The 27,903-nt window shown below is 45.2% G+C and overlaps 1 protein-coding gene across 4 annotated transcripts in view; it reads right to left on the bottom strand.

Moving 5' to 3' along the window:
* XYLB (xylulokinase) overlaps window positions 1-27,903 on the bottom strand; it is a 1,749,028-nt gene that overhangs the window by 1,538,742 nt on the left and 182,383 nt on the right. For 3 of the 4 annotated variants that reach the window (XM_069647728.1, XM_069647730.1, XM_069647732.1), the window contains exon 5: window positions 12,867-12,953. The exons of the other annotated variant lie outside the window; for it this stretch is intronic. In XM_069647728.1, coding sequence (XP_069503829.1) covers window positions 12,867-12,953 — 87 coding nt within the window. The remainder of the gene's footprint in view (window positions 1-12,866; window positions 12,954-27,903) is intronic. 4 annotated transcript variants of the gene reach the window in all.

The following is a 27,903-nucleotide window of genomic DNA, read 5'->3' as shown; positions in this document are numbered from 1 at the left end:
GAAGGGGGTTATATAGTGAAGAAGATGAGTAGGGAAAAGCGGGCGGGGAGAGGGGCAAAGCACGCTGTGGAGAGGCGAAGCGCACGCTGGGGAAAGGGGAAGATCATGCTGGGGAAAGGGGAAGCGAAAACGTTGGGGAGAGTGCGCGAGAGAGTGAGAGCACAGGCAAGCGTGAGAGTGGTATACTTCTGAATTGCGAAACTTTAAATAAGGCTAACATAGAAAAGAAAAAGTATGGGAAAGAATGAGGGATGCCTCCAATTTTAGATGTTCGCAAAGCACTTGCAGCTTATAAAGAAGCAATTTTTGGCTAAATCCTCTCTACACAAACAAATTAATTATGCCACAAATTGTTCTGCTAAGATGTTCTCAATAATCAACACTTTTATAAATCTGCCTTGTTCCCATAAAATATTTGAACCATCACTATATTTAGCAAATCAATGTAACTATTTTTATGGGACAAATTCACAAAATTCATCATGCCCCCGAGACAGGCATTGTATCAAGAGAGACACAGACTCGAAGCTGATTGGTCTGAAAATGTTTATTTACTAAATTTTCTGGATTGGTGTAATGCCTAACTGGCAATAACACTGAAGGGATGGTTGCCTTAACTGATGTATCTAAGGGCAGTCGAAGTCTAAGAGTCCAAAATGAAAATCCACCTGTGTCTGAACCTATGCTTGCCCTCACCCTTTGACAAAAATGTGTTGGGAAGTCTTTCAAAAGCAAAAAAGTGGTGGTTCAACAAAAATAGGAAACCAGGATTTGTTTCGGATGATCTTTTCACCAGATGTAAGTTGGTCAGCTTCACAAGGATGAGTTCAATCATAAAGGACCGTTCATAGGACCTTCTCCATAGTTCAAACAATGTCAATGCCTTTAATGCCTTGGGGTTCCCTTTCCCAAGCTTAGGCCTCTTCCAAGTTCAAACACAAATACATTTCTTGTGCCTTTCAGGGTTCCCTTCCGCAAGCTCAGGCCCCTCTTCAGCTTCAAACACAAGTTCAACTCTTGGGCCTCTCACATGCATGCCAACACTCTCTAGCCCCTGGGAGGGAGATTTTGCACAGAAAGCGGGAGACAGGAATTTCCCCATAGGACTGCATTGGGGATTTGATTATTTTAGGCAGGAGTAAGTAAAAAATAGCAATATTTTTCTTTTTAAAAAATCGTGAGTCTCCCACCTAAATCGGGAGGGTTGGCATGTATGCTCTCAGGGTTGCCTTCCCCATGCTTAGACCCGACTTGAGCTTCCAACACAAACTCAACTCTCAGGGTTCCCTTCCCTGGGATTAGGCCCCCTTCCAGTTCAGACACAAATTCAGTTTACAGGCCTCTCAGGGTTCCCTTTACCCAAGCTTAGGGCCCTCTTGAGCTAAAAAGAAAACAAGTTCAGTTTTTCAGGGTGTACCTTTTTCTTCATATACAGTTCTTTCAAAAGGATTAGCATCAGAGACTTTAGAAAACGCCAGGCTATTTACTCCTCCTAAGCGAGACCACTCAAGCTTTAACCCCTTTCTTTTATTTCCTGCTCTTAACCTTTTCCTCCATGTGCTTTCTGCACCCCTTCTTGTTCCCCTCTGTTTTCTTGACTTTCTTTCTTGTACCCACAGGCACCTTTCTTTCCTTCTTCTGCACACTTGGCCTCTCCTCTTCGTGCCCACTGGCACCTTTCTTTCCTTCTCCGGCACACTTGCACTTTCTTTACTTTTCCGTGCCCAATGGCACCTTGCTTTCCCTTGCACACTTGCACTTTTTTTTTTTATCAAATAATTTATTTGGTTTCAAGCATGAATAAACATTACAAATAACTATACATTGCAGGGAAGGGAAAGGAAAAGGAGGGTAAGACAACAGCGGGGAAAAGGGGATATAGGGTCTTAGCCCTTGGGACCATCAAGTTTACGATGAGGGAGCACATGAAACAGTTTGTGCGTACCGGCTCGCTAACCTGGCTTCGCCTCGCCCACACTTGCACTTTCTTAACCTTTCCGTGCCCACTGGCACCTTTTCCACTCTGCCGGGTCGCTCGCGCCCTCTTTAATATTGTCATTTTCCTTTGCGTCCCTTGCGCGCTCTGCTTTCTGACTTTCTCTCGAGCTTGTCACTCTTCTTTCAATCTGCTTTCTTTACTGTTTCCTTTCCTCTTTTGAGCTGCGTGCCGTTTTATCCATTTCCTTTCGCCTGCTCTGCTTCAGTCAGTTGCATGCTCGTGTGTGTCTATCTCCCTCTCTTTTACTTTCACAAGACTCACCCAGGCAGCAGCACGGTGACAAGTAGCCCCTCCAGGTTGTGCGGGCCTGAGGTCAGGGTCTCACCACCTGCCCCTCAGATACACTTGGGGCCGGCACAGGTCCCAAGGGAACGAGCAATGTTCCGACCGCCAACAGTAGCCTGAAGGTGCTTTGCTCCGTCTCTCTGGAGACAGGGGTCCATAGCCATGCTGCATCCTCTCAGAAGCACCAGGACATCGTCTCGGCACGCCGCTCTCCTCTCAGCCGTCGATTCTACTTCTCTCTGCTCCTTGGCTTTTCTGGTCCAAACAATACCCCCAGCTCACTCATTTAGCTGTGCAGAACCACACCTTTTATAGTTGGAAAAGCAGTCAAGTGGAGTCAGGTGTGAGTGATAATTAGTGAATGCCTATCAATGGGACAACTCAAGTTCTTTCTACAGAAGGTATCCCTTACACTACACTCCCCATGTTACTGCTATGGGAAATCTTCACTGCTCCCGGTTGCCTCTTGCTCGTCCCAGTATTTGGTGGAAATGTGGAGGGGGGAGATGTACTGGGTTTGACAATACACCATGGAAGCTGAGGGAGAGGGCTGTAAAGTGAAATGGTATTGGAGATTACATTGATGCTTAAGTCTATTTACTAGAATACTATTGGGAGATCAGCAACGGAGATAGGAACACCCTCTAGCCTTGTTTTTATTTAACAGGATAGCTTCCCCTTGTGGCAGAGTATTCCATCTCTCTGATGTTTTATTATACAAGCATGGGTCTTGATAGTATTCCCTGTGGTCTAGATGGGTAACAGATGAATGGATATTAATATCACAGTCCTGTCTCTGTTGTGTTGATCTTTCTTCTCACCCCATCTCATGCACTTAACTCTTTTGCTCCTCTTGTTTGGACCATGAATAATGTGTTTTGAGGAAGGAAAGACACTGTTAGGGTCAAGAGTAGCAAGTGTTTGTTCTCCCTAGTCGTCCAGGATATTTTATCATCCCTTTTTCATGAGGGAAGGTTGAGGGGTAGAATGGGACTCAAGTGACAATATCTCATGATATGATATGATATGATATGATATATGATATGGCATTTGTAACGCGCCTATACACAAGTGTTTCAAGGCACGACGAGGCAGGGAGGGGGAACAAGGGGAAGACAGACAACGATCCTACTAGGCCAGGTGTCATTTAGATCGCGCAAGTGCAGGGGTAGGGGGGAGGGAAAAGTGCAAGGGGAGGGGGGAGGTGCAGTACAGGTTAAGTAGAATAAAAAATAAATAATAGGGCCAGCTGGTGGCAAGTGCAAGGTAAGTGCAGACAAGTGCTGGGGAGGGGGGGCTGTAGGGATACAGAGACAGTCCCGCAGTGCAGGGGTTGCCAGGGAGGCAGTGCAAGTGGAGAGTGGCTGGGCCAAGGACCGAGGTCAGAGAGAGTGGCCCAGTTGCAGATTCTGTGCATTTTCAGTGAAGAATTAGCAAGGGAGAGGGAGAGAGAAAGCAGAAGCAAAGAGGAAGGTTTTGAGGTGCTTCCGGAACCGGAGATGGTTCTCCTCAAGTTTCAGGGAGGCAGGAAGGCTGTTCCAGAGGGAGGCCCCTGCTGCGGAGAGAGATCTACCCCCAGCTCGTTGCTTCGAGAAGCGGCTGACCCTGAGGGAGTTGGAGACGGATGAGCGAAGGGCTCGGAAAGGAAGATATTTAGGAAGAGAGAGTTGAAGGTATTTAGGCCCCAGGCCCCAGAAGGCCTTGTGGACAATGCAGAGGGTTTTGAACTTAATCCTCGCAGCCACTGGGAGCCAGTGTAGAGATTTCAGTCCTGGAGAGATACGGTCCCTGGGCTTGAGGCCAAGGACAAGTCTCGCAGTCCTGTTCTCGATGAGTTGCAGAGGGCGGAGAGTGGAGGCAGGCAGATTAAGATAGAGGCTGTTACAGTAGTCCAGCTTCGAGAGAACCAGGGCTTGGGAGATAGTGAGCTTCTGGGGGAAGGAGAGGAAGGGAAGAATAACTCTGAGGAGGTGCAGGTGGTAGTGTGACTTCTTAGAGACGTCAGATATATGAGGAGAGAAGGAGAGTGTGGAGTCGAAGATGACCCCGAGGTTTTTTGCCTTGCAGGTAGGAGCAGGAAGAGGGCCAAGAGAGGCTGGCCAGAGAGCTGCAGGGAAGGAGGGAGTGGGTGTGCCGATGAGTAGAATCTCAGTCTTACTGGCATTAAGGCAGAGGTCATTGGCGGCCCACAATTCCTGGATAGCAGACAGAGAGTCAGAGATGAGGGGAAGGAGAGGAGGAGGCCGAGGGTAGCCTGAAAATGAGCTGGGTATCGTCCGCATAGCACTGAAAGTTGTGGCAGAGAGCGTCGATGCGGTGGGCAAGGAGTGCCAGATACTGGTTGAAAAGCCAGGGAGAGAGATTAGATCCCTGGGGGACACCACAGGTAGAGAAAAAGATGTCAGAGAGGAAGGACCCCAGTTGGACCTGGAAGGGTCGATTGGAAAGGAAAGAGGTCAGCCACGCCAGAGCCTGACCAGTGATACCCAGGTTATCACGGAGACGGTTGAGCAGGATGGCATGGTTGACAGTGTCAAAGGCAGAAGAGAGATCGAGCAGAATGAGAACACACGGAGTGTTGGAGTCGAGGTTCGAGAGCAGGTCCTGACAGATGTTCAGGAGAGCAGTTTCCGTGCTTCTGGCAGCTCTGAAGCCAGATTGATGGTCATGAAGACTACCAACAGATTCAGCATGGAGGTTAAGCTGGGAGATGGCCAGTTTCTCCAGGAGCTTGCCCAGGAAGGGAGTGATGGAGATTGGGCGATAGTTAGTCGGGCAGGAGGGGTCGGAAGAGGGTTTCTTAAGAAGAGGGTGCACAAGGGAGTGCTTAAGGGGGGATGGGAAGACTCCAGAGGCGAAGGAGTGGTTGCAAAAGTCAGCCAGGGCAGGAGCCAGGGAGTCGATGTGGTCCTTGATAGTTTTGGAGGAACAGGGGTGAACCTGTTTAGACGAGACTTTCATAGATCGGACCTGTCTGGAAACCTCGTCAGCAGAGAAAAGGTGAAAGGCAGAGAAGGGGGGAGGAGGGGTGGCTGCAAAGGGCCGGAGGAAGAGCCGGGAAGAGAGGGAGGGAGGTGATATGAGGAGAGTGAGGACAGGATGTCCTGAGTTTTAGAGATGAAGTGAGAGGCCAGTGCAGTGCAGAGGGCCTGGGAGGGGACAGGAGAGGTAGAGACTGCAGCAGGGTTGGCAAGCTCCTTGCAGATTTTAAAGAGTTCGGCCGAATTGTTAGATGCCGCAGAGATGCGGGCTTGGATAAGGGCTCTCTTCTTGGTGAGAACGGAGAGACGGTATTGCCTTTGGAGCAGGCGGCAGGCCAGTTTGTCAGAGGATGAACATGAAGCACGCCATTTCCTCTCTGCCACCAACAACGAGGGTGGGTTGGATGGATTGGGGCAAGGAACGGGGGATACCATGTCTCGCCTTCTGACGCCCTCCCAGCAGTCCTCGAGGATCGCCTACCCAGGTGATCCTCCCTCGCTGGTCCACCCCTAGAGTTGGGATCCAAGAGCAGTGGCCCTTCACTGGCCACCTGAGCAATGGATACCGAGGGACTACTTGTGAGAACACCCTCAGGTTTCTCACAGGCTCCACAAGAATTGTTCTCATCCTTAATAAGTAAAACTCAAACCTACTTGCTCCAGCATAGATGTACTTCCAGCATGTGTAGCTCAAGCTCACTCCGGAGGCTTTGGCCCAACATGTCACACACTTTGGAAACCTATCTATTATGCAAGGGACTGTTCCTGTAGGTCTCAAATTCACTATTAAACCCCTGCTCAATAAATCTTCTCTTGACCCTACTGGCCTACCTTGGTTGGAAGGTAGTGCAAATACAATTGACCGACTTTATAGAACACAATTCAGTTGTGGATCAATTCTAATCAGGTATTCACCCTAAACATGGAAGAGAAACCGCCTTGGTCTCTCTATGGGATGATCTATTATACCATATTGTATACATATATTGTACTAGAATGGTTACATAGCTTCTTTTAAGAGAGAATGATGAAAGTTGTCCTTCTGAACTCTACCCCCTCTAAGGTTACCTGTAGTGTTCCACACTGTGACCCTGCTCTTTAATATTTATCTTATTCCTTTGATTGCTCTTATTCAGAACTTTAATATTGGGTTCCACTCTTATGATGATGATACCCAGCTTTACTTGAAATTCATGGCCCCCATAACTTTTGAAAAACTTCAGCTCTGTTTGGTGGAGTGACATCTAATGTCCCATGTCTGTCCATGCCAGCCATAGATGTGGTGTGAGCCGAAGACCCAGCCTTGATGCTAAATGTACAGTGCAATGTCAACGCTTTCATATCTAATAAACATGAACATTAACTTATTATATTGAAGTACAATAGAATTTCTTTTTCAATAGTCTGGATTGAGCTCCAGCGACCGCAAGTCTGGTACATTACTGAAGAGAGAGCACAGGGGCTTTTCAGTTGGGAGAAGCCAACTCCCTTTTTTTCTTTTACTGGAGTCTAAAGCCACCAAGCTGGATTCTGGCTGATTTGAAGCATTTTGAGTCCCTAAAGGACTCTGCCTATTGACATTTGAGCAGAACTTGGATTCTGTCTGAGCAGCTTGGGGAACAACTGTTTTTCTCCCCAAAGGCAAATCAGCTCACCATCTGAAAGCAGACACCTTATGCTGGATTGGCTATATGATGGCATCATTAATACCAATGGATTATGTGATGAATCCTGCAGTCATCACTAATCCCCAGCCTAAAGTCTCCTCCCATGTGACCAGGGGAAGGCAGCTACTACCTGATCCTGAGGTTGGTATTCTGAGGGTGGATCACATGGGAGGGGATGGCTGTCACGGCAGAGTGGTGACGCCATAGTATGAGAAACAGTGTAACTCTCTTTATTGCAAGGCAATTCCCTTAATTCCAGAATTCTTGATGACTTGCAGCCATTCCAAAGTGTTTTTCAATCTCCCTGCAAACATGATGAACCTAGATCATATGAAACATCTGATGTTTTCGGTGATTGTATTTCAAACACAACTGCTCAACAATGTGATCCAAAATCATTTGAGACATACTGGGACTCCAAGTTCCAGAAAGCTTTAAGTACTGTGACGAGGAGGAGGCACAAAGAGTTAATTTGGAGGAAATGTGATTTTGAAAACAATGTGTAGTCTAGTTGTTATAAACCTAGTCAATTACGCTGTACATTTAAATCCCCCATATCATCTGTGGCAGAGTGTACGACAAGGCTAACAAAGAGAACAAAGGAAGAGAGAGAGAAGGAAGGCTGCAGAGAGCGCGAAGCGGGAAGTGTGACCGGTGCCAGAGGAAAACCCACAGAGGGCCGTGGGGAGGAGGAGAGACAACTGCCAAAAGCAGGTTGGCATTGCTCAGCACTGGGGGAGAGGAACTCCGAGAGAAAGAGAGAAAGCGAGAAAGAGAGGGAGAGAGAGGGAGAGAGAGAGAGAGAGAGAGAGAGAGAGAGACGACAGTGCGCAGCGCTGCTGGAACAGGAGACGCAGTCCAGCGGAGCTGTGCGGGTCTTGGCGCCGAAGGACAGGAGAGCCGACACAGAGACCCAAAGAGAGACTGCCCAGAAGGGGAAGCTGACTCCTTGCAAGCACATTTCAGCAAATTCACAGTGAATTGGTGGTCAGCCTAGCATCAAAGAGTGTCCCGGGACGTGTGTATATGCTAAAAGGCATTTTGCAAGTACCACATATAATTGAAAGGAACAGGCAAATATATTGCACAAATCTCCTGACATGAGATATCAGTTGGGAGAAACCTGTTACCAGCATGGTCAAAAGACATTGCCAAACGAACAAGGGCAAATATGGTGCAATTCTGCTGACATAAAAGGACAGTTAGGAGAAACCTGGAACCAACATTGCCAAGAATCAAAAGAGATTGTAAGCAAATTAAAGAGGCAACCTTTGTACAATTCTACTGAAATTAAATGTCAGTTGGGGGAAACCTGATACAACCATTGCCAAGAGACATTATAAAAGAGGTTGACAGAAGGAGTTTTAACAAACCCTCATGTAAGGGATGCCAGTATGAGGGAAATCGGTGAAACTGCTAACTGACCTCAACAAGGGTTGCACACTGAAGAGGTGCAGTTGTAAGAATACCTAAGAAGAGAGTGAATGTTGCAGAGAAGCCTGATAAGGGTATCAGGTAATGAACTATTTTGGCAGGGAGTACACCGGGGATCTAAATGAAACAAAAGGGAGGGTATTCCTGGCAGGAGAGTAAACCAGGATATCAAGAGTTTTCAGTTGAAGTTACTAGCAGAGGGTACCAGGAAACTTACTATAAGTTGGTGTTTTGAAAAAGAGACTTGGTCATAGTAAATTCTTATTTCAATTGAAAAATGTTTGTCATCCAGAAGCCTTGAAGTGACATGCATTTTGTCATGTTTGAATCACTCATGAAAAAGACATTTATTTTGCCATCCTTTAAAGTAGTAAAGACTTTTCTTTGCCTGATCCTAACCAGCGTTGTGAAAGGAACATTTGTTTTATCATCCTGAGGAACGTATTAGGTGAAAGTAACATTGTAATGCCTTTAAGAGACTGGTCTTCATACAAGAACATTGCGAATAATTTACCTGAAGTAATCCAGGGGAAGGGAGACAACCCGGGCAGTGTTTTGTTGAAGTTATGTGTTTGCACTTTTCTATTAAATTGAACTTTGAAACATTTGCCTTGCACTGTTTGCTTGTATATGTTAGTATGAGGGTTAAATTGGGTTTGGACACCAGGTAATCCTGCTTTAGTTTTAGTTTGATAGGAAGAGACATTCATGTTAGGATAGGGAAAGTTAAGCCTTCATCCAAACCCCCCTTCTGTTAATAAAATGACTAATGTTGAGAATGTTAGCTCTGTGTGTCCGCCTCTCATTTCTGACCCCTCACAATATTTAATTATTTTTTTAAGCATGTTATTCTATTTTTTATGCTTTTTTGATGAAAAGATCATGGTGCGTTAATAGGTGGCTTTTTAATATTTTCTAAATTTTTCAATTTTTCCTTGAATTCTGGATAATCCCAGGCATCCAGTCTTCTCCATCCCCCTCAACTCCCTACCTTCTACAATTAGTGACTATGGAGAGGCCTTTTATCCTTCATTTGATATCACATTGAGAAAGGTATTGAGGTATTGATTGAGGCAGATGCTTCTATGAGGTTGCCCATCATGATATGGTGTCTCAGGTGCCAGATTATCTGGCATGATTTGTGAGGTTGCCTATCACACCTGGTGATGAAGGTAATTGGTTTTTAAAGTGACTATAATTCCTTGGAGAAGGTGGATCAGTCTTAGTCTTGATTGGAGATACAGGCAATGACAATGATTTCAGCTTTTTCATTACTGGCCTTTTGTATTTTAAGTGTGTTAAGTATAGTGACGATAAGAATGGCAATGCTTCTTCATTACACATTTCTCATAATTAAAAGGTTTTTTTTGCATGAGAGTGTAAGAAGCATTCATTGAGTGTTCATTACTGAGTGATAAGTATTTGAACATGAATTTAAAGAATGGGGCATCTATCTATATGCGTTTTGTATTAATGCATTATATATGGTACATGTCTTAATAAAAATATGAAGGGTTACTGGAAGGTGTGAGCAGTGGACCATCAATAAAAATGTATGTGACATTAATAAACCCCTCCTATGCTGATGAACAAGTAGCAGCTACCCACTGCAGGAGGTTGATCGCCTGCTCCCATTACAGATGCGCAGTGACAGGTATATGCTTTTCCCTATCCCTACTCCTACCACAGCCCCTGCTGGGAGGGTCTTGGACACTTCCCTGAGGGTTGAGGGAAGGCTCTGGAAGTGGGGGTGAGAAACATTGGCTGACCGATTACCTGCAACTTAACTCTAATATAACTGAATTTATGCTAATGGTACTGAAACACAAATTAAATAACTTGTCATGTCAACCTACAAGTCCTCAGCTAGTAGGCCTTCCAACCACAATTTAGGCTGAACTCATCAGTCAAAGTGGTAAAATCAGTTTTTCACTACCTCCGAAATACGGAGGCGTGCTGTACCTTATTTCCCTAACTAGTCTCAGCAATAGCGGTTGGGATATTGGTGAATTCTCATCTTGCCTATGCAAATGGATTCTATATAAGCCTCCCCAACTACCTTTTACATCAACTCCAGATTGCTCAAAATGCTGCCACCAATCTAATTTTTCATGTACCTACTACTAATCTTCGATGATCTTTGCATTGGCTCCTGGACTGTCATTGTATCAATTTCAATATGCTTTGTTTAGTTTTTAAGTGCATCCACAGTTCAGCACCACAGTATTTAATATATAACACTCACTTATACCAACAATACCAACCCTCTTAGCTCAGCCAGCCCAGTTGCATCTTTTAACTATTTGTTGCACCACTGGGGCGAGTGTTGTGAGGGGGGGGGGGTAAATCGATGTTTTTCCGTTGCTGGACCTCAGCTTTGGAACAATCTTCCAATCCAGCTCTGATCTCCTTATTAGCCTTTAGGAGAAACCTTAAAACGTATCTTTTATCCTAATTCCAACTGTGTAACATGTCAATCCAGCCCTTTGCAATTACTTTGCCAATACCAGCTGCGCCTAGACATAATTTATTTTGCTCAGTACCCTACTTGGGTTGCGCTATACAAGTAATTCAAAACAAAGGGCAAGAGAGAGAGAAAGAGCAAGAGAGAGCGCGAGGGAGAGAGAGAGGGCAAGAGAGAGAGGGATGGCAAGGAGAGAGATGGCAAGGAGAGAGAAAGATGGCAAGGAGAGAGAAAGATGGCAAGAGAGAGAAAGATGGCAAGAGAGAGAAAGATGGCAAGAGAGAAAGAGGGAAAGAGAATGTATTACTAGGCGTAAGAATTGCAGATTTCAGGGGCAACAGACTTGTTTTGCAAACAAGGCACAAACCTGGCCCTGTGCTTAGAAGCTTCAACTCTGGCATTAGGTGCAATATAAAAAACAATTGATATTCCTTTTTTTAACTAAGGCAACTTAGTAAAATAAGCTCATATTGCTAAGATCTTTGTCCGAACTTCTGATCACACATTTGAAACGTGACAAGAGCATTTCAAAGTTCCATCCTTATGATTTCAGTAACTTGTGGACACTCAATGTGATGTAATAGTAACATCTCGGATTCATGTAAAGCACAACCAAAAGATAAAATTTGGAGTAGTAAGCACGATCAAAACAGAAGTTATGATTATTTGTTTCTCATTTATATAGTGCTTTACTCCAAAGCGCTGCACAGATCAAACTTTACAGAATAGAATGAAGATAAAGGGGTGTACAAAGTTTACATACATTTTACATAAGGACTGGAGAAGATGACTCTTAAGTGTAGAACAAAATAGAGGAAGGAGTAATAGCAAAGAAGAGAAAGAGGTTGAGCATTGGAATGGAGGGGGCGCAGGCAATGAAAAGGAACAACAGTGTGACTGGACACAGGGGGGGAGACGAACTGTTAACAGAAATTGAGAATGGAGAGAAGGTACATAAAAAGACACGAGATGAAAGATAAGAAGGAGCAAGACCGTAAAGATATTTAAAAAGAATACCAAAAAAACATGTAAGTCGAGTGTGAAATGGTAGCAAGCCGTGAGAGGATAGAGTCAGAGAGATAGTATCACGATGAGAAAGTAAGTATAACAGACGTATGGTGGCATTAAAAACAGACTTTAAAGAAACTAAGTGGGAAATAGCAAGACAAAAGAGTAGGGCAGAGCAATAAAACAGACGTGAGAAAATAAGAAGAAACCAAAAATGTGACAGCAGGAAAGGGAAGAAAAGACAGTGCTTTACGAATGTTAAAACAATTTCGAGAAATGGTAGAAATATGGGAGAAAGATAAGTCAGTGTCAATATAGAGACCAAGATTACAAACATTAACAGAAATAGGAAGTAGACAAGGGAGAAAAGAAACAAAAGAGGGGGAAGGAGGAGGAATAGTGTTATCCGGGAAAAAATGAACTTCAGTTTTAGAAGAATTCAAAAAAGGAAAATGGAAGCTGTAAAAGAAGAGAAAGATAAAAAGAGTTGTGCATCATCAGCGCAGAAGTGATGAGATACTCCAAAAGACGAAATGATATCAGTGAGAGGAGACATATAGAGGGAACAAAAGAAAAGGACCTAAAACAGAGCCTTGAGGCACACCGTGAAAAAGAGGTAAAGTATAGTATCAGAAACAGTCCCAGCCCAAGAAACTGAGTATGCACGATTCGAGAGATAAAAGCGAAACCAAGATAAATCAGAACCAGAAAAGACAAACTAAGAAAGGGAAGTATGTTCCACCATGTCAAAGGCAGCTGATAAATCCAATAAGATAATAAGAGAAGAATGTTTAGAATGTTTAGAATAGCAAGCAGAAAGCAGAGAATTACAGACAGAAAGAAAAGCCGTTTTGGCAGAATGAAGAGGATGAAAACCAGACTGAAACCAACCAAGAATAAACAGAGTTGTCAGTTTCAAAGGAAGAAACCTGAGAATAATTATTACTACCACCATTAAGTAAGGAGAGTTGTTAAAAAGCTCAATGTGTTAGGTTAAACTAAATAATCCACTGCATCCAGTACTCTACCTTTAGCAGCAGGTGTAAGGGAAATTCAGAGCATAAATTGTTCAAACTTTCTTTGGCCCCCTTCTTCCAATAGACACTCCCATGTTGCTATAATAAAGTAAAAACATGTTGTGAAAAATTGTGAATTGCATCATTGGTTAACTTTTTAAATCAATATTAATCGATACAACATTGAAATGTAGATCACGTAAAATCTACAGTACAAGATTTTTAACAAACAAGCATTCAGATTTTGAACTTTCAATAATGAAGCCTACAGGCATATGTGTTTAAAATATATAATTTATGAAAAGGTACACAGGATGGAGGCCTTATACATCTGCTCAGTGATCGGTGTAGCCGACATGATATTTTAGCTGAGTCTGCTAACCTTATTCCTGGTCCCGTGTGCTTTGTCAGCAAGCATAGTACAGAACTGAGAGTCCAGGGCTAGTGTCACCTAAAGTTAAATCCTCAGACTGTCTGAGACGGTCCAGCATGAGGTTTGATCAGCTAAACACAGTTCAGTAGGGGAGCTGAAAAGAGTGTCTTGCTGCAGTACACAGGGCTCCCAACATTGAAATATTTAGCATCAAATTACTTGGGACATTAATTCATGTGAGGTAATCAATTATAGTACCAAATGATGTAATGCCACATGCGTCAGCTATATTGTGGCACCACTAGAAGTGAAACGGGTTAAATTCCCAGAGTAAATATTACATTAATAAAACAGCAACTTCTGAAAATATTTCACACAACAGTTCAGAGTGATCCTCTCAACTGTCACAAGTGAGAAAGAAAGAGTGACTAGAGACAGCAATGTTTATTTGTATGTAGCAAATCCTTCTGGATATCCTGCTTTCTTGCCTTTGTGGTTTGTGACACTCCTTGTCACACTATTTGTGGGGTTGCACATGGAGAAACGCCTACAGGTTCTAAGTAATGGAAACTATGACACAATAGAGGAGCTTCTGTGTGCAAGGGTGAGGAACAGTCTTCGTGATTTTTAAGTTACCCAACACAGTTCTTTGCCTTTGTCCTTGACTTTCCCCAATGTCACATCTCCTGGGATAAGATCGCTGTAAAACTGCTACCGGTGCAAATCCCACATTCAAACACCTCTTACCTTAGTAGTTTCTCCAATACTTTAGTGGAACAAGGCCTGTTGCTTCCCCTCTTGCCCCAAAGGAGATTTGTGTTTGAGGTAGGACTTCTATCCCATCCTCAGATATTTCTGGGTACGTTCTTCTCTCTCCCAAGTTCTTGAAGGTTGCAAGCTTCTTTGGTTTGAGCCTTGCAGATGCCTCCAGTACCTGGGCTAGAACCCCCCGCAGGCTCCTTCCTAAAACCTGGCACTTGGGCATAAGATCATGGCAGGCTTTCTGACCGAGACGTTTGCTTTAACCCTGCCTTTTGTTTAGTGTGGCTTACATGGCAGAGCCACCTACTATTCTTTAGCTTTTCTACCAACTTGCCTATTTGGCTTGGTTAATGTAGGTTCTGGCTCAATCTCTTTTCTGACTCCTCTCTTTACAAAATCATCTATAATCTCTCCTCCCCAATCTCTCTTGCTCTACCCAACATAGCTCACTCTGGATCGCCATCCTACACCTTTCAAGCCAGTAATCTTCAGTCTCTCTATGATGCAGAACTGATTCCGATTCTCCCAATAATCCCGGTGATTGGTGGACCCATTTCATTTTTATCCCCTATGGCATAGGATCAGTTGGGGCTTTGTGGCTCTACACCCATGTGTTTCGCTTCTCCAATTTATCAGGTACAGGAGTCCTGGTTTTTCTTATCCAAGTTTTCAGTAATTGATGGACTCTCCTTTGGAGATTGGGTTAATGGGATGCAGAGCGGGCTCTGCCTATGAATGATCAGCAACCACACCCTTGCACTGTTCCTCATGGGCAGCCTTGGTCTTTCCTTTACCATCCTGGCCTCAGGGAAGGCCCCAGACTGCCATTTGTCTGCCAATGGTTAAGTATCAGTAAGACTGCTGTCCCTAATGCTTGTGCTGTCCAGAAATGTGGCGGTTTGCCCAGGGCTTCTGAGATAGTTAGGGCTGTGAAGAGTTCAGAACTGCATGGGATGTGGCAAAGGGACAAGTTCCCTTTCCCCCCCTTTAATCATTCGGAGTTGAGGGGCTGGGCTTTCCTCAGTTATTTATCACCCCTTTCTTAAGAAATGCCCTTGAAAGACCATAGCATGGGGGATTGTGAAGCTACCTTTGGTCTCTTCCGCCTGACTCAATGGAAGGGTGGTTGGGCCCCAAGAGTCCTCCTCATCAAGGGGCTTCAACTGTGCTGAGCACAACATGGAGCTCATAAATATCATACCAGAGGCACTCATTCCATCTGCCTAAGGCTGCCTGCAGAGGCGGCCTGGCTCACACACCAGCTATGGCTGCTAATCTGAGTGTGACATCCTCCATCCCTTCCCGCTCCCCTCAGCCACCTGCACCACCATCAAGCGACAAAAAGGACGGCTGGGCCAGGATACCATGTCCGGGCCAGCACTGCTCTGTAGCCGCAAGCTGGTGATCCTGCCTCCCTTTCACACCACTGGATGCCCCTCACAACCTCCAGTACTGGACTGCTTGCTTTGGATTGACTCGGCCCCGGGTAACCAGCTGAGGACCAAACTCCAGCCTTTCCTCCAGCATATTTGCCTTTTAACTATTGCTTTGCCCTGCTACTTGTATGCCACTACCAATTTTTGTCTTTGCTCAGCCCCGCCATCACCATGTACTGTTGCTATCTCTGCCTCGCTCTTCTATTTCTCTCTTCATTCTCCTCAGCGCAAAAACCATTCTGCCTCTTTTCCTATCCCTATCATCTCATTCTTGACATCACCCCTCTTCTTGCTCACCTATCTCTATTCACAAAACCGGCAACCCTAACATTCATCACACTTCCTCTTCTAGAATCTGCCCCCAGCACGCCTCTCTATTTCGCAGACTCAACATCAGTATGCTTCTACATCTCACTCTTATATTGCCCTTTGGGACGCACATTCTGTCAATAACATGAGTTCCTTTACCTCAGACTTCTTTCTTTCCCATTCTCCCTCTCTTGACCTCATTACCCTAAATGAAACCTGGATTTCTCCTACAGATTCTGCAACCTCTGCCGCCCTTCACGATCCTGCCTACACCTTCCCCACTCTGCCCACCCAACTGGTGGTTGTGTAGGACTGTTTGCATCTTCCAAACTTCCCATCTCTCCTACTTTTTTATCTCCCGCTAGTTCTCCCTCTTTCGAATGCACAATCTCCACAATCACTGCTCCCTATGTCATTGATATTATCTCTCTCCATCAGCCCCCTAGTCCCGCTGGTCAGTTTATTTACCACCTCTCCCAACTAATTGCTTCTCTTCCTCCCCCATCATCACCTCATTGTCACTGGTGAAATTAACCTCCCCTCTCCCTCCATCCTCTATCCACTGACTTTAGCTCTTCTGCTAAAACACTTGTACTCGTGTCCACTCTATGCCCACCCATTCAAATGGCAACTCTGGTGGCCTTATTCTCATCTCTGCCTCCGATAACTCCACTGCTCCTTCTCCCTCTGATCATTCCATCGTCTTTGTCTCAATCTTCGCTCATACATCCACCCCACTCTTCATCTACTCCATCCATTACCAAGCAAATGTTCCCTCCTCCAAATTCCCCCATCTACCTCTCTGACCTTCACCACTCACTGTACTCCAATGTAAAATTAAACAGTTTGATTGACTGATAAAACCTTCACTAACTTTAACGCAGCTCTTAACACTCCTTTCTCTCACTTCCTGCTTACTACATTCACTCCTAAACCTCCCCCTCCATGGCCTTGGATTACACCTCCCATCTGCACCCTGAAAACAATGAATAAAAAGCGTTGCACGTGGCAAAGATCTAGACACTCGTTGGATCTCCAACTCTACCCAATTGCTCTTCAAAACTACTCCTCTGCTCTCGACTCTGCCAAATGTGACTTCTATATCTCTCCATCCTCTCAACCTATGTGTCTCCAAAAATCTCTAGGCCCAATTTCTCACCTCCTGAACCCTTCATAAACTCTACTGTTTCTGCTAATTCTCTACCTTTCCATTTTGCTTCAAAATTTTCCAACAATCAAAATACCTTCTTATCCTCCCACCTCCTCACTTTTCTCCACCACCTCTACCCTCTTCTCCTGAGACAATGTCTTTCTTTGCCCCACTAACCCTGATGAGATGCTTGACTTTCTCAGGGCTAACCCTTCATGTACCCCTATAGACCTTCCACCTCGAAACATATAGAGAAACACATGGGGCTGTGAGTCTCACTATCATACTGTCCTCTTCTACTCCTCTGTTGACAGTGCCGCTTTTCGAACATCATAGAAGTCAGCTACTGCCATCACTACCGTTAAGAAATATGGCCTAGATCCCAACTGTCTTGCAAACCTTCATCCTGTCTTCTACCTCACTATTCCAAAATCCTAGAGTTTAGTTTTCAACCGACTCACTGAGTTCCTTGACACGCATAACCTCTGGGATCCTCTTCAATATGCCTTCCGAACTCTGCACTCGGAGTTGCTGACATTGAGGAGAGCTAACTCAATCTCTTCCACTCACCATACTACTCCTTTATCTATTCATATTCTTCTAGACCCGTCTGCTGCCTTTGATACCGTCAACCATTCTCATCTACTCTCAACACTATCTCTCCTAGGCATCAAGGGTAAGACCCTTAATTGATTTGCTTCATATCTTGCCAGAAGACACTTCCAGGTGTTCTGGAACAGCCTCACCTCCCACTCAACTCCCTAACTGTAGGTGTTCCCCAAGGGACAGTCTTGAGTCCCCTTCTCTTCACTCGCTATACCCATTTTTATGTATAATATAGCCAACTAGGCTTTCGACACAGTGCAATTCTTACATAGATAGGTACGACAAATTTTAAAAAGTTAATGATCAGAATCTTAAAATACTGGTATCAGGTAATATTATCCCCACCAAAAATATTGCCGTATATATGGTCATCTGGAACGGCCATAGGCGATATTTTTAGTGGGTATAATATTAGGGTTTTTTGGGAGCAGGGGTTGCGGGTGTGTCCCCCGCTCCTTTTAAAATAATACAGGGGTTGCAGGGATGTCCCCCGCAGGTTCCATGTCTTAATATCGCTGCAAAAATATGGCGATATTTTTGTATGGCGATATTATTGCGGGGATATTAACACATGGAACCAAAATACTGACAACAGGGGACTCATTCGAACATCATCCTCAGAAACTAAATACCATATTAGTCATTCAGCATTGTAAAAAAGTAAAATAGCACCCGCCCTATTAGTCATATGGTAGATGAGGCATACATCATCTCGGTCAAAGTAAGACTGCCACACAGAGTTAAGATCTACCACTTCAATGTTATAGCCGGATGCTAAGAGAGACTTAATGCGAATTGATCGCAGTGCCTCACACTGAATCAATAAACGTCTCCAACTTTTAGCAAAATTATCTCTGCATAGCCAACAGTTCGAGTAACTTCCACAAATCCCCATTTTACTGTATATAACATATCAGATTAAAATTAATTTGTAGATAAGCAGCTATGAGTTGATTGTAAAAATAGACCACCAAATAATTAGCACCATAAGTGTTAAGCAGCTGATGGGTCACATTAATGTCGGAACTGACCTTCGTAGCAAGATCAATAAGTAGTTGTTTAGTGTCAGTGTCAATTAGATCCTTCTTAGTAGCCAGATTTTATTTTAACCCTAGTCAACCCGGCAGAGCAACTTGCCTTGCTGGCCATCCAAATATTCAGATCTGCAAATGTGCAGCAAAAAGAGAGGCTCTTACATTCTAGGAGTTCACAAAGGGTTATCGGTCTGTTATAGTAGAGGAGAGATCCTACTGCTGCGTTTGCAATATTACAATAAAAATTGACACTAGCAATCCTGCAGGCACAATTCAATGAGTACAATCTTGTTTCCATTAATATGCACTTAATATGAGTGGAGTTAGGTAACATAAGCAGAGATAGAATGCTAGAACGATCCTGCTGTATAAGATAAGACATAACAGATGGATCCCGCATTCTGGGCTGGAAATTGCTTTAGTCCTGTAATCACAGACTTAAACATGACCTGTAGCTGCTTCAAATGTAGTTCCCACATCAAATGACTATTGATTGTTAAGCCGAGATATTCGTCCAAACTCACTTGCTACACTGGCTTGGTCTCCAGCTTAAGGCAAGAGTGTGAGCAGATCTTTTAGGGCAAAATGTCATAGCTTTAGTCTTTTCCAGATTAATCATCAACCCATTTGTTTCACAATAATATACTAAGCAATCGAAGCTGCTCTATAATCCTTTTTAAGTAATATCAAGGAGAATCGGGACGTCTGTGTACCCGAGCCTAGCTCTTTTGTCCATCCCCCAGTCTGGGTGGCGCAGCCGACTGACTCATCAATGCTTCCGGGAGATTACTCAGATATAAATTGAATAAGAGGGGTGCTAGAATGCACCCATGCATGAGCCCAACATGGGTATCAACTGGATCACTGACATTCTCAAAGCAGTCCAAGTAACAAGTTCAGAAAGTAAGACCTTCTCAAATACCTTTGAGGTAACGTCCAACATAGGTAATAGATGGTCATTCTTTGGGTCAGTTCTAGTACCCTTTTTGAGAATAGGTACTACAATACTTTCCTGCCACGTTCTGAGAAGAGTATTAGTGGTGGAGATATGACCAAACAATTTGTGAAGGAGCCCACCAGTCCGGATTGAGCCTCAGCAAAGCATTGCTCCAGGAGCTCGAGATGCCTTAAGGGAGGAGATCATTTTACTAATCTACCACAGTGGGAGATTAAATCTCAGGTGACAATATCAAAGTTAAGCAACTAGTTCATTAGTTTGCTTACCTAGGTTAGTATGCAGGTAATCCTGCCATTCAGCCTAGCTGACGCCGGAAATTACACACCTAGTTTGTGTTTTGTCATGGGCCAAGTCCCCAAAAAGTTGGTTATTAGTTAAAATAGCAGTGGTCAAGTCATCCCACATTTCACGCTTCACTTGCTGCTGATAAGCCTTCAGCCACTTATGGTAAATGCAATTCTAAAAGTGCAAAATTCCTACCATCACCTGTCTTGCCAACCTTGTTGACAATATTTCTTAGATTTTTTATTTTTTTTTAAAAAATATGTTTTTATTAGATCAACATTTGCACAAAGGTTACATTGCTTTTCAGAATCCGAACTGAACAAATGGGTGATACGGTTTTTCCCCCCAAATAATTGCATGTCCCCCGCCCCATCTCGAACTCCATACCCCCTCCTCCTTTAAAAAGTGTCGGGGGATAGGTGCGGGTCAGAAGACACTAATAACAACAACCACAATAAAGTCATTAAAAGCACACAGCGTCGTGAATCCCTGTTATAGAGGCTGCAGAGCCTCCGGCTTCGGTGGCACATCTCATGACTGTTAGCACTTAGGCGTGAATTGGGTTCTCAGTCTCTACAGGGAAACCAGGGACTCAGAATTGGAGCGTCATCGTCACTTCCATTTTGTCTCAGGCCTTGGGGTGCTGTTTTATGCCGCTCCCAGTATTCTAGGAAGGGCAGCCATTGCTTGTATATGTGCGAGTGAGATTCCAGTAGTGCCGTTGTAAGGCTCTCCATTTCGTACATTTCTTTGGCTTTCTGCAACCATTCGATTGTTGATGGCAGCGCACTCCCCTTCTATTTTATGGTCAGACATACTCGTGCTGGTAGGAGTAAGTTCCTGGCCAAATGGAGGAGGACTAGATGCCGATCTTCCACCAATTCAACCCCAAACAGAACGAGGAGGGGAGTAAACACTCTTTCTATCCCCTCAACATCGTGTATCCATCCCAGGATTTCCTTCCATTAGACCTGAACACATGGGCAATCCCACCACTGGTGCCAGTATGTGCAAAAATGCACGCAGCCTCGCCAGCAATAAGGGCTAATGCCTGTGAACATTTTTGCTAGGAGCTGTGGGGTTAAATGCCATTTCATGAGAAGTCTACTGTTGTGCATCTTGTATTGAACTGATATGGTGGAGCTCCAGACCGCTCTAAATATTGCAGCCCATCCCCCTTGATTCTCATCACACTGCAGGTCTTTCTCCCACTTTGTTAGCGTACGGGAGTTGGAAGGTGTCCCCTTTCTAAAAGTGCACAGTAGAGTTTTGCAATCTGCCCTTTGGAGCCTGTGTGTGGGTGTTCAATATAGATTAAAAATGGGCGAGACCTCTCCAGAGCTGGTCCTCCCATATATGGTCTCTGATAGCCCCCTTTAGTTGTAGATATGGGAGGGGTTCAGGCCCTGCTGTGCATCTTCTAATTCCTCCCTCGTGAAGAACGTCTCCTCCTTCCACACAATCAGCCGTTGCTCGTATTGAGGCTGGAAACAAATTGGGTCTACTATGATGTCTCTGATTGGCGGGGGCCCAGATACAGCTGAGGGGGGAAGGCCAGGTGGTGACACCGCGCGTGTCTATTTTTTTCTTCCATAATGCCCACAAGACCCCTAGGATTGGGTGCTCTCGCGCCATTCATGGAAATGTGTTTTAAGGGACCCAAAGCCATTCCCCCAGCGTGATCGGGGTAAAGTAACCGTTCTCTAGATGTACCCATTGTTTGATGTTAGATTCCCTGAGATGGTCCAATAGCACTCTCAACTGAGTTGCTCTATAATATGCATGAAAATCTGGGTATGCCATCCCCCCTTTATTTTTGGGGAGAATAATTGTATTATATGCGATACAAGGCTTTTTCCGTTCCCATAAGATAGCCAGCAGGAAGCGCTTGGTTTTGACATGAAGAGTCGGGGAGGATTACCGGGAGTGATTGGTAATCGCCATAAACCTACCCGTCCATGAAAGGTTTAGTTTTGCCCATTTCAGAGTGTCACCCGTAATTGTTTTTCAAAGCGGTGTGTAATTTGCCTAGTACAGGTCTGCTAGCTTCTTCGTAAAGGTGATCCCCAGATATTGGATACTGTTGTCAGCTTCCTTTATACCCCATGCTGTAGGATTCTGGCCTGGGTGGGTACTCACCGCTCCTAGGACTAGCGCCACTGTTTTGCTCTTGTTCACACGTAAGCCAGAGTGGGATCCGTAATTCCTCAAGTCTAGACAAGAGCCTTGGAATGGTTTGGTGCAGATGCATCAGGCAGACTAGGACGTCATCAGCAAACAATGCTAGTTTATATTCTTTACCAAACTTGGTAACACCCGTAATAGAGGGGTCCTTCTGGATGGTTTGCACCAAGGGTTCCATTACTTGAGCAAAGATCAGGGGAGATAGAGGGCACCCCTGCCTGGTTCCCCTGGTCATGGCAAAGGAGGGGAACGCTACGCCATTGACTACCACTTTTGCGCTGCTGTTGCAGTATAGTGCCTGCACCCCCGATATCTAGTGGGATCCCAGGCTGGCTTTTCTCAAAACCTGGTGCATAAACTACCACTCCACCCTGTCGAAGGCTTTTTCAGCATTGACCGAGATCAGGGTGGGGCATGTGTCTCCAGCATCAATTGATGCTATTAAATCTAAAGCTTTGCGGAGATTGTCGGAGGCGTGCCACCCACTCACGTATCCTACTTGGTTATGCACTAGCGTTGGCAGGACCTCACTGAGCCTGTTGGCGAATATGCTGGCGTAAACTTTGGCGTCCACGTTTAGCAACAAAATTGGCCTATACGAGCCACATTCGAGCCTGTCCCTGCCTTCTTTGGGCAACACAATGATTCTAGCCCCGTGAAGGAAGGCAGAGCCTGCCCCCTCTCGATGATGTCGTTAGAAGCCGTCTTGTCCTGGTGCTGATCCCGCTTTCAGTTTAGAAATGGCGGCATCTTCCTCATCCGCGGTGATGGGTGCGCTCAGTTTGTCTGAGTCCGGGGGTTAGGAACTTCAAGATACCATTATGGCATGAACTGCTGTCTCAGGTGTACAATTCCTCATAGAGCTGGGAAAAGTATGCAGTTATGTCTGTAGGGCTGTCTAGTGTTACGTCCATCTGCGACTTCATTTTATATACCGCTCTCCAGCTCTTTGCCCTCTCAATCTAGCTGCGAGCAGGGTGTGGGCTTTATCCCCTTTCTCATTGAATTTCTGCTTGACGTACCGGAGGTGAGTTAATGCTTTGCCTTGCCACACTTCCTTCAGCTGTTGTCTAAGCTCCTTGACTTATATCAGAGTACTTGCTACATCCCCCCCTCCTCCTTTTAAGTCAGCTTCTTCCAGGCTTATTTCTCTTTTCAATTGGGTTTCTTGCAGTTGTCTTGCCTTTTTCATGAATTTTCCCTGCACTATCAACAGACGCCTTATTGTGGCATTCGCCGCTTCCCACACTGTCGCTCGCAGGGTGTCTCCCATATCGTTTTGTTTGAAAAACTCCAATGTCTCTGTTTCTAGAGATTCCCTAAAGGCTTTATGCTTAAAAGTGTGTCATTGCATATCCACCTTTTATCTGTGACCGTGCCTGGACCTTAGTTAAGCTCTAACTAACTCAATGGTTGCGCTTTTAATGTCGTGTTTAAGCGCTGCCTCTAGGAAGATGTAGTCTATGCATGAAAATGTTTTGTGGGGAGGGGGTGAGTAGAATGTGTATGCTTTTTCTTGCAGTTGTTGGGCCCTCCATGCGTCCACCAAGAAGTGTTCCTGTATAAGGCTGTGAAAGGACCCTTTCACCCGGGGAGGGATGGCTCCCTGTCTGAATGATGGCCAGTCTACTGCTGCGTTCATCACCATGTTAAAATGTCCTCCACAAATAATGCACAGGTTCTCCCCTTTAACAAAACTGCAAAGAGTTCTCTACCAAATGCCAGCTGCTGGGTTTTGGTGCGTACACTGAGTACAGAGTAATTTCTATCGCCCTGATGGTGCCATTAATGATTAAATACTGTCCCCCTGGTTTCCTGTGGATGTTTGTGTCCTTGTGGATTTTTGTGAGCTGCAATCCCAGGACTGCACGATGCATGATACCCACCGGCCCATTTGGCTGATTAATTTGGGTTCCTGTATAAAGAGTATGCCAAGGCTGGCCTGGTGGAATGCTCTCATAAATATAGATCTCTTCTGGGACGAGATGAGACGAGACTTTCACATTTAATGACCCCATCCTCACTATGTCATTATTCATGTCCCTGAGTGACCTTGTGCTCTATGAATGGCTTTGTAAATGAATTGTCTGCGTGCCTGACCATATAATACTGCGTGTGCTGGATTTAGTTGGTTGTGGCATGTATGTAGGTTAATCTGTTGTGCAAGTTCGTTATGCGCCTTTTTGCTAGGTGGAGTTGTCTGCTGAGAGACCTTCGGTTTTGACCCACCTTTCACCTCTTCTCTCATGCACGGTTTACCGTGGTTCTGCCCTCCTCCTCTTCCCCCTGTGAAAAAAGTGACGAACCAACATAAAAAGGGTTCTCCCTAAAACTCAAGATTCCCTAGAAAAAACCATAGGGCCACACTTCAGGGGATTCCCCGAAAGCCCACAACTTGTGGCTTCAACATGTTAGTGGCTGAAAGGCGTGAATGCACAATAACCATGGTCTTAATCGTCCAGCCCGGCGAGCGAAGAATGGTGAAACATGGGGCGGCTGGCTGCCTTAACTTGGAGAGGTAGCCTTTTGCCTGCTCACCTTGCCTGGTGTTATTACTGTGTTCCCGGTACTGTCCTCGCTCTACTCTTTCCCAGATCTTGGATGTATTTCTAATGACGTGGTGCCTCCCCTTCTCAGGGAGTGTTAAGTCTCTTGAATTTTCTTTTGCCTTTGGAATGTCCTCTCTATGTTCAAGGGCTGATGGGTTTCCTGGTCGGCTCGGAGGAAGACAGGAGTTCTTCCAGTTCGGCAGTCCCTGTGCCTGTGGTAAGGCCTCGCAAGACGCTGCTCGCCTCCTCACTCAAGACCACTCTGTACTCCTAATTGCTGTGTATTCGAACAGTAGTGCAGAGGGGAATCCCCACCCACAGCGGATGCTGTATTCTCGTAGTCAGGTGGGTAGAGGACGACAGTCCCTCCTTTGGGCAAGGATGGTGGCTGACAGGTCTTGATACATTTTTACTCGAGAGTCTTCAAAGTCGATGTGATCTTGCTCTCTGGCTCTCTGCACCATCTCCACCTTGTGTCTGTAGTGGTGACATTAGGCCAATATCGATCTTGGCCCGTTCGGGGGGCCTCCAGCCCGGTAGATTCTCTCAAATTCTAGATCTGTGCTCAAGGGAGTTGTGAAGAGCGAGTTCACTAAGGCTTTGACTCTTCTCCCCAACTCGCTGGAGTTTCATTGGGTGGTTCTTTAAGGACTTGTATCCGAATGTTAGCCCTTCTTTCCTTGTTTTCCAAGTCATCGACTTTAGCTGACAAGTCCATGTTGTTCTGCTCGAGATCTTGGAAGCAGCTTTCCAATGTTATTTCCATGAGGTCCGTGGACTGTTGATAATCTTCAAGCGTTTCCACTTGGTCTTCTATTTTGAGGACTCTCTCCTGGAGGGCACTTACTGTTGAAGTCATGCTGCAATGTAAGGACCTCATTTCGTCCAACAAGAGACGTATGTCTGTTTTCGTTGGGGTTTCATGGTCTTCCCAGTGTATGAGCAGGGCCTCTTGAGTTGCCTGCGTTGCCATGGCGGGATTGGTTTGGTGATATCCCTTGAGCTTCTGGACTGTTGCCGAGTTGACCCTGCTTTGCATGTGCAGCTTGGTATGCCTTTGGTAATTTCGTGCTTGTGCTGAGGGCCTCCTCAGCTTTCCCCTAACTGTTGCTTGGTGCGGAGCTCTCTTCCTAAGGAATGGGGTTGAGGGTGTCTGTGTCTTTGTGGCAGCGCCTTTTATGGGTTTGGGTTTGCTGCGCTTTTAAGGGGGGCACCTGCCTCAGGCCAAGATACCACTCTATTGCGTTTCACTCCTCTGCGAGCTCTTCTCTTTTCTGATAGCGCCTGATCAGGAGAGCTGTTTCACTGGTCCCTTCGTGGCCAGACTCCTTCCCCTCGATGCTTCCACTGCCCGTTCTGTGCTTTTGATCCATCCCCCGCCTGTCTTCTGCTGCTATACACGCTTGTAGAGATCTCAGTTCTGGAGTATTTCAGGGGGTGGGGGAGGGAGAGGGAGAAATGTGGCTAATACTCGAAATGGTCTTCCTGCTGGCCCCCTCTTCTTGGAGGCAGAGCTGTGGCCACCGCTAGTGCAGGGGATAAATTGCTTGTTGCGCTCAGCAGTGTGGTGTGCTGCTCTCCCACTATGGGGTTATTAATGTCCAGTCCGGTGCTCACCGGACCTTGAAGGTGCACCGGCCCGCAATCCACAGCCTGCCCCCACCCCCTCGGCTCCTTCTTGCCCCCCTTTGCAGAGTTGGCCTTGTATTTCACTGGCAGTGTATTTGTGGGAGTCTGCTCTCCTTCTCCCACCCCTGCTCCTTACCACTGTGCCAGTTCTCCGCTCCAGACTCTCCCATGTGTTGTCCGCGGCGGTGGGGAGACTTGTTTGTTGTACTTCACTTCGCCCGTCACAGGACCTGCGCCCTGGTGTGTGCATCTTGGCTTGGAGGTCACGCAGTTCTCTTTTGGCATTTCTGATGTTAAAATCAAAACCCTTGGGTAGCGGGCCAACTTTAGATGGGCGGGAGCTAGAGGGTGCAATACATTTGATAATCACAGCTAATATTGAGGGATACTTTACAGTGATGAAATGCTTAGCTAATTTAGAAATCATGTCTCCTTGTAATTCTATATCGGTTCTCTAAAAATTCGATAAGGAGTTTAATAAAGTAAAGCTATTGGCTTTAGTTTGTTTTGAATCATTCCAGATAAGCTGATTGTTTTCATGGTTTAACTACAAGCGGGAACCATATTCAGTTGAAATTAGACACAGTATGTCAATATGCATCATTGCTAGAAGAGGAAAATTATCCATCACATGGAATTATCAGAAGATCAACATCCTCAATTAATAAGGCTGAATTCATAGAAATGTAGTCTATAGTGCTTGCAGAATTGGGTGTAATCTGTGTGAAGTTACCAGTGCAGTCAGACCTACTCCACCCATTTCCCATTAAAATATTGAGATTGTCAAGCACTGCTACCAGTCCTCGTCTTTCTTGTCATAATGTGTTTGCTTAAGTTCAGCCAAGGGTGGGGCATCAGTTTCATATTCATTTGGTGGAATCCTGGAGTTAAATGGCCAAGAAGGATAATGGGGTTCAAAATGTCCAAAAATTATATATGAGCAATTCTGTCTCGAATGGTATCAGCATGAGTCAGCATGAGTCAAACCCAGTGGGTCATAAATGTTTATTATAAGCCACCTCAAACATTTTGTCTTAGCTGAATCCCAATGTTCTGCTCTGGCCAAGATGAACTTGGAATCCACATTCAGGTTAACCAGAGTGCAAGCTGAGTGACAACTGATTAAAAGTCCCCCTTTTGGTCATCCCATCATACCCTTAGGCAGGTATTTGAATAGTAACCCTACCCTCTAAGTTGATCTGCTCCGTGCCCCAAGACTCTTGCATGCATGCATGCTATTATGGTGAAAGGGGACAGGTTACTGAACAACCATCCTCCATGTGTAGGTGGGAATGGCCCCTGGTATTCCAAGATAGTATCTTACAGGGGTAATTAGGTTTGCCTGTTGAAATTGCAGGGTAGGAAAGTGGACAGCCAGGTTCAATCTTCCACAGGGGTGGGCTGCCTTAGTTTAGATCTGTAACAAAAAGTGACAGCCCTTTCGGTTTTACTATTAATAGCAACAAGTTGGCACATTGTTCTCCTGTAGCTTCTCTGAACAACAATTTGCTGTTTGGATTCAGATCTTCTACTTCCCTGCATATCAGACGAGCTACAACATTTCTAGCTGTCTCTCCATCATCAATTACTGAATGGCAGCTCACTCGCTCATGTTCAACTCCACTAAGACTGACGTTCTCATCTTCCCTTCCAAACAGGTACTGTCTTCCTCTCCCACCTCTTCCATTCTTCTGAGACTACCTTCCTACTCTGCTTCTGCTCACAAACGTGGCGTTGTCTTTGACCCATCTCACAACTTATCGCTCTTCATCAC

This window comes from Ambystoma mexicanum, chromosome 2q (assembly GCF_040938575.1).
Source record: "Ambystoma mexicanum isolate Mex_15411 chromosome 2q, UKY_AmexF1_1, whole genome shotgun sequence".
In the NCBI taxonomy this organism is placed as follows: domain Eukaryota; kingdom Metazoa; phylum Chordata; class Amphibia; order Caudata; family Ambystomatidae; genus Ambystoma; species Ambystoma mexicanum.
Note: the sequence above shows the minus strand (reverse complement) of the source record. Positions and strands in the feature narration are given on the sequence as shown.